The sequence below is a fragment of the Hypomesus transpacificus genome, chromosome 14, assembly GCF_021917145.1.
Source record: "Hypomesus transpacificus isolate Combined female chromosome 14, fHypTra1, whole genome shotgun sequence".
NCBI classification, from domain to species: Eukaryota; Metazoa; Chordata; class Actinopteri; order Osmeriformes; family Osmeridae; genus Hypomesus; species Hypomesus transpacificus.
In genome coordinates, this window is record NC_061073.1 from 14,992,007 (window position 1) to 15,002,684 (window position 10,678).

General features: G+C 48.4%; 1 protein-coding gene across 1 annotated transcript in view; it reads left to right on the top strand.

Moving 5' to 3' along the window:
- The window catches only part of megf11 (multiple EGF-like-domains 11), a 43,044-nt gene extending 34,538 nt beyond the window's left edge, over positions 1-8,506 (top strand). Inside the window, exons 15-24 of the mRNA XM_047033535.1 lie at positions 1,068-1,196; positions 1,624-1,752; positions 2,344-2,472; positions 2,623-2,751; positions 2,893-3,129; positions 3,435-3,607; positions 4,589-4,655; positions 5,655-5,699; positions 6,324-6,530; positions 6,848-8,506. Coding sequence (XP_046889491.1) covers positions 1,068-1,196; positions 1,624-1,752; positions 2,344-2,472; positions 2,623-2,751; positions 2,893-3,129; positions 3,435-3,607; positions 4,589-4,655; positions 5,655-5,699; positions 6,324-6,530; positions 6,848-7,023 — 1,421 coding nt within the window. The 3' untranslated portion in view covers positions 7,024-8,506. The remainder of the gene's footprint in view (positions 1-1,067; positions 1,197-1,623; positions 1,753-2,343; positions 2,473-2,622; positions 2,752-2,892; positions 3,130-3,434; positions 3,608-4,588; positions 4,656-5,654; positions 5,700-6,323; positions 6,531-6,847) is intronic.
- Positions 8,507-10,678: the final 2,172 nt, after the last annotated feature.

A 10,678-nucleotide genomic window follows, 5' to 3' on the forward strand; every position in this document is an offset into this window, starting at 1 on the left:
TAGCAGGTTCGAATGAGAGATTAGGTAAATAATTTATATACTGTCTCATTGCGTAACTAAGGAGAATCACCTGGACTCTGCTTTAGTTGGCTGAATTACTCTCTAATTTCCACCTCACTCCACACCCAGCTGAGGACAACCACACTCATGTACTGTAGATATTACTTTTCCTAATAATTTACCAGTCTTTCTTATGAATTAAGGAATAGCAGTGGGTATAGATATAGAGAATTCTCTTTCATGGTTTTGAGAGCTGTCTGATGACTGAATCTTTAATATCTTTGCTAACTGGAAGGGAAAAGAGAGGAGCGTTAATTTGTCCAGTCCATAATTACTGGAGAACAGGCAGTTCTACTGGGAGCTAGGTGGCGAGATCACAACCACTACCACTCCATGTGTTCAAACCTGCTTGTCCAAGCCTGAAGCGATCCCTGAAGAAGCCTGCACTGCTTGAAAGAGGTTCCAAGAACAGGAAAAAACCATAATCGTTAGAATACATCAAATTGATCAAGTCTCCACACACTCTCACAGGCATTTACCTTATCTGATTTCTGCTGCTTTCTTTTCGCCTTATGTAACAGCTCGATGATTCTGGTTTATCCACTGGTTAAGCTGCCACTTGTCTTTGGCTGCATGCACGTCCCTTTTGAATTTGTCCCACATACAGCGCGATAGAAGTCTAATCTAAAATGAAATCTTGAATGGAGGAGAGTGTCAGAGAGCATTGAAATATTAATTGAATAAAAAATGTATACAAGGTCTATTTTAATTTTCTGGAACATCAATCATTTTAGTCAGAGCTTAATGGAAGTGGGGCAGACGTGCAGCAGAACTGGAGGTGCGGATTAGCCGCTATAACACAGATTAATCTCCCGTCTAGATCCTCAGAAAGCACCCTGACGTTCAACACAGCTGGCAGTGAAGTTACACCGCTGGAGAAACCCATTTACAGTATACTCACAGTCAACAACTTGACACACATGCCTGTGTGGCTCATTTCTAAGAGAGGGTTTCCGGTGTTTAAGTTGATCCTGTAACCACAGTGTGTGTTGTTTGTGTGTACTCAGTGTGTTCCAGTGGCAGGTACGGAAAAGCCTGTGGTGAGATTTGCCTCTGCACCAACAACGGCACCTGCAACCCCATCGATGGGTCCTGCCAATGCTTCCCAGGCTGGATTGGAGAGGACTGCTCTCATGGTACGTCTAGGTCTCTCTCTCTCTCTTTCTCTATCTCTCTCTTTCTCTGTCTCTCTCTGTCTCTCTCTCTCTCCAGTATGTCTCTACCTCCGAGTAACTGTAGAAGTCCTCATTTCTCTCGCCCATATCACATGTAAATCAATTTCATTATCATATACATTCCAAGACTAGGTCTTTACCTCATTTTAACACACAACTGTTACTGATTGTATGCCACTGTCTTTCATTCATTGGATTAAAGAGCAAAAATCAGCATATGGGCTCAATTTGGACAAATTTGTATGTGCAAATTAGAGGTCTGGAAGAAAGACAATATTTGATTGATTGAAGCGACTGAAGTTCCCATGTTTCTGTTTTGCATCGTGTGTGTGTTTGTGTGTGTGTGTGTGTGTGTGCGTGCTCCACTTGCCTTCGCTGGCGTCTACAGCCTGCCCCCCAGGGTACTGGGGTCCTGACTGCCTCAACTCATGTAACTGTCACAACGGAGCCCAGTGCAGTGCCTATGATGGGGAGTGCAGGTGCAGCCCTGGCTGGACTGGTCTCTACTGCACACAGCGTGAGTCTCTGGTAACACCCCAGGTCACAGGGACACAGTGACATCTGCTGGCGTTCTGGTGGAACTGCGCCAGATGACACTTCTCACAAGAGTCTCTAGTGGCAAATTGTGAGAAGCAAATATCAATCGACTTTTAATGTTTGATGCTCTGCTTTTAATTAAACTACACTTTATGTTACATTATCTGACAATGGCTGTTGGTCGCGTTACTGCCACAAAAGATTTTTATCTCATTCCTTTAATTAGGAACGGCATAGATAGTCATATTCATTCAAATACCGCTGCCATTGAGAGCTGTACCTTGATTCCCTCGTAAAAACACTGAACCATGAAAACAGGCACTTCCATCTTATCACTCTTGTCATGGTCACAGTTTACAAAGTCAGCAAGTGTCAACCAGCTCAAATGTGTCATTTGTGCATTCCAATGAGGTTAGTGTTCCTAAAAGTACAAAGCATTTATCCCCGCTCATAATATTTGTCTTGCTCGCATCACGGTAGGATTGTCGATGCGTTAAATTGTGTTCACTTGTTTCAAAACAAACAGACTCCGCGCCTCTCTCGCCCTCCATCCCTCCCTCTCTCCCCCTAGGCTGTCCATCTGGGTTTTACGGCCGGGACTGTTCTGAGGTCTGTCGCTGTCAGAACGGAGCCGACTGTGACCACATGACCGGCCAGTGTGCCTGCCGAACAGGCTTTATCGGGACCAGCTGTGAGCAGAGTGAGTTTCTCAACTCCCCCCCCCCCCTCCCCTTCCCCTCCCCCTCCCCCTCTCTATCTCACTTTCAACACTGACAACAGTGACAGCGCTGGAGAGTGCGTCCTCCCCGTGGGTTCGATATTTGACATAGATGTCTCGTCTGTTGTGCAGAGTGCCCTCCGGGCACCTTTGGTTACGGCTGCCAGCAGCTGTGTGAGTGCATGAACAACGCCACCTGCGACTACGTGACCGGAACGTGCTACTGCAGCCCCGGGTACAAAGGCATCCGCTGCGACCAAGGTGAGTCTACATCGGGGGCTTTCTCAATGTGAACCTATTCTATCTTCTTTCACGCGCGCACACTAACCAAGACTATTCCTTCTGTGTGTGTGTGTGTGTGTGTTGGGGGGGGGGGCTGGGGGGTGCATGCGATGATCGCAGCGGCTTTGATGATGGAGGAGCTGAACCCCTACACTAAGATCAGCCCCGCCCGGGGCTCTGAGCGCCAGTCGGCAGGCGCGGTCATGGGCATCATCTTCCTCCTGCTCATCATCATGGCTATGCTCAGCCTGTTTGTGTGGTACCGACAGAGGCAGAGGGACAAAGGCCACAATCTGCAGCCCAGTGTGGCCTACACGCCCTCTCTGCGCATCACCAGCACTGACTACTCCCTGTCTGGTGAGCGCGAGGAAAGATTAACATGTTAGGGTTGCAGTGTAGTCATCCTTTGTGTTCACCATGCCTGTGGGTACTGTTGTAAATACAGACACTGTTAGAACGATGTGCTATTTGTATGTCACTTTGGAAAACGATATCTGCTACATCATTTAAACGTAAATGGAAATTCACCGGTCATACCTAGGAGCAATCTGCTAGTTTAGGTTTAACCTGGACTGATCAACCACCGTCTTTTTCACCGAACTGCTTCTCTGACCTGAGTCTGCTTCCTCTGACCTGTGACCTGTGACCGCCCCGGCCCTCAGAGTGTGGCAGCACCGTAGCCATGAGGCCCAGCACCCTGGAGGTCCCTCCCAGCAGCAGCACCAGCAGCAGCAGTGCCGGCCAGTGCTTCTCCAACCCCAGCTACCACACCGTGGCCCAGTGCACCATCACCTCGTCCATCTCCAACAGTCTGGACGGCACGCTCACCCTCAAGGTGGCGCTACCCCTCACTCACCTCCACCCTGACCCCTCACTCACCTCCACCCTGACCCCTCACTCACCTCCACCCTGACCCTCACTCACCTCCACCCTGACCCCTCACTCACCTCAACCCTGACCCCTCACTCACCTCCACCCTGACCCCTCACTCACCTCCACCCTGACCCTCACTCACCTCCACCCTGACCCCTCACTCACCTCCACCCTGACCCTCTCTCACCTCCACCCTGACCCTCTCTCACCTCCACCCTGACCCTCACTCACCTCCACCCTGACCCTCACTCACCTCCACCCTGACCCCTCACTCACCTCCACCCTGACCCTCACTCACCTCCACCCTGACCCCTCACTCACCTCCACCCTAACCCTCACTCACCTCCACCCTGACCCCTCACTCACCTCCACACATACCTCCACCCTGACCCTCACTCACCTCCACCCTGACCCCTCACACACCTCCACCCTGACCCCTCACACACCTCCACCCTGACCCCTCACTCACCTCCACCCTGACCCCTCACTCACCTCCACCCTGACCCCTCACATACCTCCACCCTGACCCCTCACTCACCTCCACCCTGACCCCTCACTCACCTCCACCCTGACCCCTCACATACCTCCACCCTGACCCCTCACACACCTCCACCCTGACCCTCACTCACCTCCACCCTGACCCCTCACACACCTCCACCCTGACCCCTCACACACCTCCACCCTGACCCCTCACTCACCTCCACCCTGACCCCTCACTCACCTCCACCCTGACCCCTCACATACCTCCACCCTGACCCCTCACTCACCTCCACCCTGACCCCTCACTCACCTCCACCCTGACCCCTCACATACCTCCACCCTGACCCCTCACTCACCTCCACCCTGACTCCTCATTCACCTCCACCCTGACCCAGTCCGTATGGGTTGACAGCGCTCCGTAGTAGAGATGCGCTGACTGATGACTTCTGTTTCCCTTCCCCAGTCCAACACCCTGAAGGCAGGCAGCAGCGGCTCAGAGTGGAGGGCCTACTGCAATCTCAACGACTTAGGTCAGTTCCCCCTCCCCCCACCCCCCCCCCTCCTCAAAGTCTCCACTCTGCTAACACTAATAATGCATGCCTATCACAAAACCACTGTCCATCTACACTTTGTCTGATCTGAAGTCAGTCAGATTAAAGCCGTCTCTTATTTGCATGTGTATGCATATTTACCAGGACACACAGCCTTCTTGTTGTCTATAAAGGATGACTAGAAGTGTATGATTAGATATCTGTCAAGTCAGAGGAATTACAAGGACCGGCACACATATTCTCATTATAAATGCACTCATCCATATTCAAACACCAACAAAGTCTTCTGGCGGCTCCTTACCCTGGTGCTTTCAAAAGAATGTGTTATCTTGTGTGGTCATGATACGGTGTGGATGTGTGTGTGTGTGAAGCTGTGGGAGACAAAGACAGAAACTGTGTGTGAGAGAGAGAGAGAGAGAGAGAGAGAGAGAGAGGGAGAGGGAGAGGGAGAGGGAGAGGGAGAGGGAGAGGGAGAGGGAGAGGGAGAGGGAGAGGGAGAGGGAGAGGGAGAGGGAGAGAGGGTAAAAGTAAGGGTCAAAGACCCCTCCTTCATCCTACCACCATTGGAAAAAAAGACATTACTGACATTAAACATTATATGCAGGAGTATGTAATAGGTTCATTTAGGCCTGTGAGCCTGGTTGGTCTCTCATTGCTATGGAGACACACTGTAAACAAAAAGAGCATGACTCATTTCTAATTGATAACGGCACCACTATCGCTGTCCTGCCACGGACCTGTTCACACAGAGAACATTAAGCAAATCATGTGCTGGCTTCCTTGTTGACTCACTTTTCTGCTCAGGTTTACACGATTCCTGTCCATGTTATTGATGTCACCTTGGCCTGAAGCCTTTAAACTATACTGGTCTAAGATAGTTCTAAGTCACTTTACGGTGTGCAATTTTTAAGTTAATTTAAATAATTTTGTGTCGTCTGTATAATTTGATGTTTTCACGATTCTTGACCTTTGTTACAGATGTCCAACAAGGTGACACACAGACACAGAGAACGTCCAGACAAGGTGACGTGTGTGTGTGTGTGTGTGTGTGTGTGTGTGTGCAGTGCAGTGCACAGGGGTCTGTTTTGTAACCATTGACACCAGCAGTCAATACATTATAACACGTTGCCCTATAACTCAATTTCCCTTAGAGGTCCTTCATCTGACCCGTTGTCTTATATCCTCATGATTTATTCTAGTCCTGTTCTCCCCTCGCGGTAGTTCTCTCGGTCATGATAACGGTGGACAGAGAGTTCCCTTCACTGATAGCTCCAGAGTCCAATCTGTCACCTGCTTTCATTCAAACAGCAATCCAACCAGGCAGGGGTGAATGTGGGACCGTGGAGGATTTGAGGCTATACCTGCAGCCTCTCTAATGAGGGCTCCTATCACAATGATGAGGGTTACGTCCATGAAGGGGACTACAGTCCCCTCCTCCCCCCACTTTCCTGTAATTAGTCGACACGGCTGCACCGCTCACCTGTCAGACAGAAACAAAGTTACGCTGCTCCAGAAACTGGCACTGCACTCTACTACGTGTCCAACCCCCACCACCGCCACCTTAAACACACGCAACTCTCCCTTTCGTACGTTCCGGTGACGGCATGTCATGTCGCTGAGCTCGACCTTGCCTTGTGTTAGTTGCAGATTACATCAAGGGCTCCATGTGCAGCAACAGCTCGTGCTCCCTGAACAGTGAGAACCCTTACGCCACCATCAGGGACCCGCCTGGCTTGGCGTGCAAGCACACTGAGAGCAGCTACGTGGAGATGAAGTCCCCCTCCCACCGCGACCTGCCCTTCTGTGGCACGGCCGCAGGGCTCCCCTCTGCCAGCAGGAACATCTACGACGTGGGTGAGTATGAAGAGCCCCTGTTATGGGGCCCCCGCGGAGGAGGAAGAGGCCTGTCTAGCTTGGTCCCCAGACAAATGTCCCAACCATGACTCGGACGTTACAGTGGGGGAGAAAAGGAGGCTGCGGGTCTGCGAGTGGAAATGGAGGCTTCCTTCCGCCACTGCATGTCGTGCTCCCTGCCTGTTCCCCTCCTGCCATTCCATCCACACTTTCCATCCCTCTGGCTCCTCTGCTTGCTAAGTATCTAGACGTCTCCGTCCCTAACTACCCCTCTCTGTCCCTAACTACCCCTCTCTGTCCCTAACTCCCCCTCGCAGAGCCGACTGTCAGCGTTCTTCAGGGTCCAAACGGAATGGCAACCGGTTTCTCCCAGAATCCCTACGACCTTCCCCGCAACAGCCACATCCCCAGCCACTACGATATCCTGCCCATGCGTCACAGCCCCACGCCCTCTCCCCCGCTGCCCCAGGAGAGCCCCAGCTCCCTGCTCTAGAGGCCGGGACCGCTCCCTTTGGCCCCTGACTTGGAGCCCAGACTTCGGGTCTCCATTCAGCCAGCAGCCCTCCCTCTGTCTCTGCATGGTGACCCGAGGGTGTAGAGACGGAGCGAGGGCTGCTGCTCCGCTGGACCTGGTTGCCTCCCTCTGTTTACACCTCCCCGAGGACACCGTGGGAGAGAGAGGGAGGGCATCTGTCCACCTCTGGAGACACACCCACATTCACCAGCAACCACACACCTGGATTCTTTTACTTTCAAGTGGGATCACCACAAACTGTCTTCAGTGGATCAGTCCACTCATGGCGTCAGGACTACATAAATAGAATGGTCAAGCAACCGATCCCTCCGTCCATCTGTAGGACTTTGGTTCACTCGAGACTCGTGCGATGCAGTGGTATACAGATGTGTTGGGAGCAGTCAAAAGTTTCCAATGTCCTGTCAGTAGACAGACAGGTGTGTTGGCAAGACGCAAGGGGTATCTGCCTCCTCTGTGTCACCTGGAGAATGTCAACGCAGATGCCCCAATCTGAATCACATCACGGCAGTGAGAATCTCGGGGTGGGACCGGATGAGGAGATGCCATCGAAACAGAACACAGACACGGACTGAACATGCAATTTCTGGGAATCTACTGTGAGAACTGATCCACAGTCAGACAGCTAGAGATGATGGGTACTGGGTTCCTGTGCTGTTATATCTTAACGTCTGTCTAAGAGATTGGATCTCTGCTCAAACTAATCAAGCATGGTTAAATAGTAAGATATAGTAATGGTCTCTGATTAACTGTAGTGATCAATGATCCTTCAATGATCACGACAAACTCATCAGACCTACTGTAGAAGTGTTTACTATGTGAAAGCATTCTTCTTTCTCATGTTTGTTTACATATTTGAACCGCCAGTGAGTACAAAGGGATTTCTTTGGCCTTTATGTTTTGTATTTATGATGTAATTGGTTATTTATTTATTATTGATACATTAGTGATAGTGGACTTTGTTTTCTGTGGTATTCGATAAAAAAAACAAGCATGAACCAATTATGAATACAAAATGTAGATATCACATGATTCATCTGGTGAGATGTGTGTCCTTTGTGCACATGAAGTGTGATTCTTTTTTTAGAATGATCAATGTGTACTGGGAGTGATAATTATGATGTAACTGTTCAATTGGAAAATGTTCACAAAAAGTGATATGTAAGAAATATTTTGAATTTGTTTTGTAATGCTAATTGTTTTATTGCTTTACTGGTTGATCATTCATCTTTAGAATCTCACTCCCCTGTAGAAGCAATAACATGCTGACAATCACACCCAGTATTTATTTTGCACTGGACATTATAATGTACCTGTTGAAGTGTTCTATATACATTGGCATACACTGTCTGGAACAGAGAACACTCTCACAGTGCTATCCTTACTCCAATGTGGTTTTGGAGACTGTTTCACTTTTTAGAAAAAGTAATGCCCCAGTTACTGTCATTTCAGTGCTGCTTGTTGTTTTTGGTCATGAAATTGAACATTAAAAGCTGCTTTAATAATTAATATTTAATTAATTAATTAATAATTAAATGCTGCCATCAGAAGGAGCTCAGGGCTTGTTTCTCCCATCATGTGGTGTGGTGATGACGTCCACTAGGGCTCGACTCAGACCACAGTCAGACACAACATTCCACACAGGAAGCTCTGGGCTTTTGATGACTGTGTTGCTGACTCAGTGGCAAACGTTGTGGAATCTGCACAAACGCACCTAGATATGATCGACAAACGATCTGGAACCTTGAGCCCACAGACAGCTGTGTTAGACAAGAGCTGTATCATGAGGCCGGTCCTTAACGCTTCATTTCTTGGACTATGTGATACATACTGGTAAGGGCACATGTTCTAAGGTAGTGTTTACATATCTAAAATATACACCAATAATACAATAATAACACATTTAGAAAGATGGAAATATGGATAACTAAATAGGTTGAGTATTTACACTGGGATAATTATAAATAACTACTCAGACGTTAAACTCAGTTGTAATAGTTTAACTTTATTTGCACTTTTCAATTGTAATTAGTGGACAAAATAACAGTTGAATTATAATAAACAAATACAAATCACAGTACAGCACTCAAACGAAATAAAAGTGAGGCAAAATGTGAAAGATAATAAAACAATCACAACATCAATATTCCATCGGATATAGAGCAAGCTAAATGGAGATGGCAGTGCCATCTGTAACCTCACATCATGGGCACTGCCAGGCGGGACAGAAGGGACTGGAACCTCTAGATAGTCATCACAGTACATTAAAGGACTGCAGTCTTTCCCAGGCACTGGTAGTAGCCCTGCACAGACATTGACATGCTTGGGGTCGATTTTGTTTATCTGAATATTTCTGGGAATACATTTTTAGTTTAAATGAAGAAAAGCCATGCCTAGTTAGAATGCAAGTTTGTAGTGCTCGCAGTGTAACCCAGACCATGTTTTATGTTCAGTGCAAGTATGTGGACCAGAATCTCCCCACGATGCCCTGTAGCTGTTCTCAGTGCCAGGGACAGTCCTGAAGGAGTCTCTCCTCTCGAAGCCTAGAACCACAGATTTTCATCTACCCACAGATTATTTTGAATTTTTTTTTTTTTTTTATCTAAGTCCAGCATGTCACTGAAACAGCTATAACAGATTTGGTCACTTTCTGACATCTCACGGTTCGTGGCTGAGATGTGGCACACTGCTGTGAACGGCATCACCGAAACCAGCGAGATCACACGGAGACCTCGGCCTCTCGGCGCACACACAAGATAAGCTGAGGTCTGAGGGGAGAAACTGAACGTTATGCAGTAGTACACGTGTGAAACCAAGGCATCCCAACATGACATTCTACCAAAAAAGGCACTGATACTACTTTTGTAAAGCGTGTTAAAAGAAAAACCAGCAGCTATGCATGAATCAGTCTTTTTTAGGCACTGTGTCGGGAAGCAGTCCCTCCATACACTGTCTATGTGCCACATGTTTCGGTGGAGCATGCGACACCGGGAGCAGTAGAAATACAGACTGATGCTACCGCAATGACAGCACACTCCACCGTGCCCATCTTGTATAAAAAGTGCTTCATCATGTGTTTCTCTAGCTACATGTTTGATGAATACTATAACTTCTTGGTCATTGTCCTGATTGAATGTGGGAACCTTAGTGGGTGTGGCACCCTGATCCTAGTCTACCATTTGCATTACCACAGCGGACATTATCTAGTTACAGCACAAATACACCATCAGTCTACCACGCACCACAGCTTCCCACTGCCAAAGACACAGTTGCAATGAGAGTGCAGTCAAATTTACAAGTACAAATAATGAAGATCAACGCCTCCCAAAAAAATAACGAAAGAAAAAAAATAATAATAATATATTAAGACATTTCTGTGCAGATTTGCCTGTCAGATTATTAAAATGTTGCTATATAAAAGCCCAACATGGCAGAGGAAAAGAAAAGTCCTGACTACAGGTGGTCTTCCACAGGGATCCAGGCCTCAGACACAGCCTTTATGCTGGAGCCTGGCTGTGCAGCTGTATCTCAGAACCAAAGTAGTCTTTCAGAGAGACTGCACTGGGCTAGGAGGGGGGGGGGGGGGGGGGGGAAGAGGGTGAGGGGGGGGGGGGGG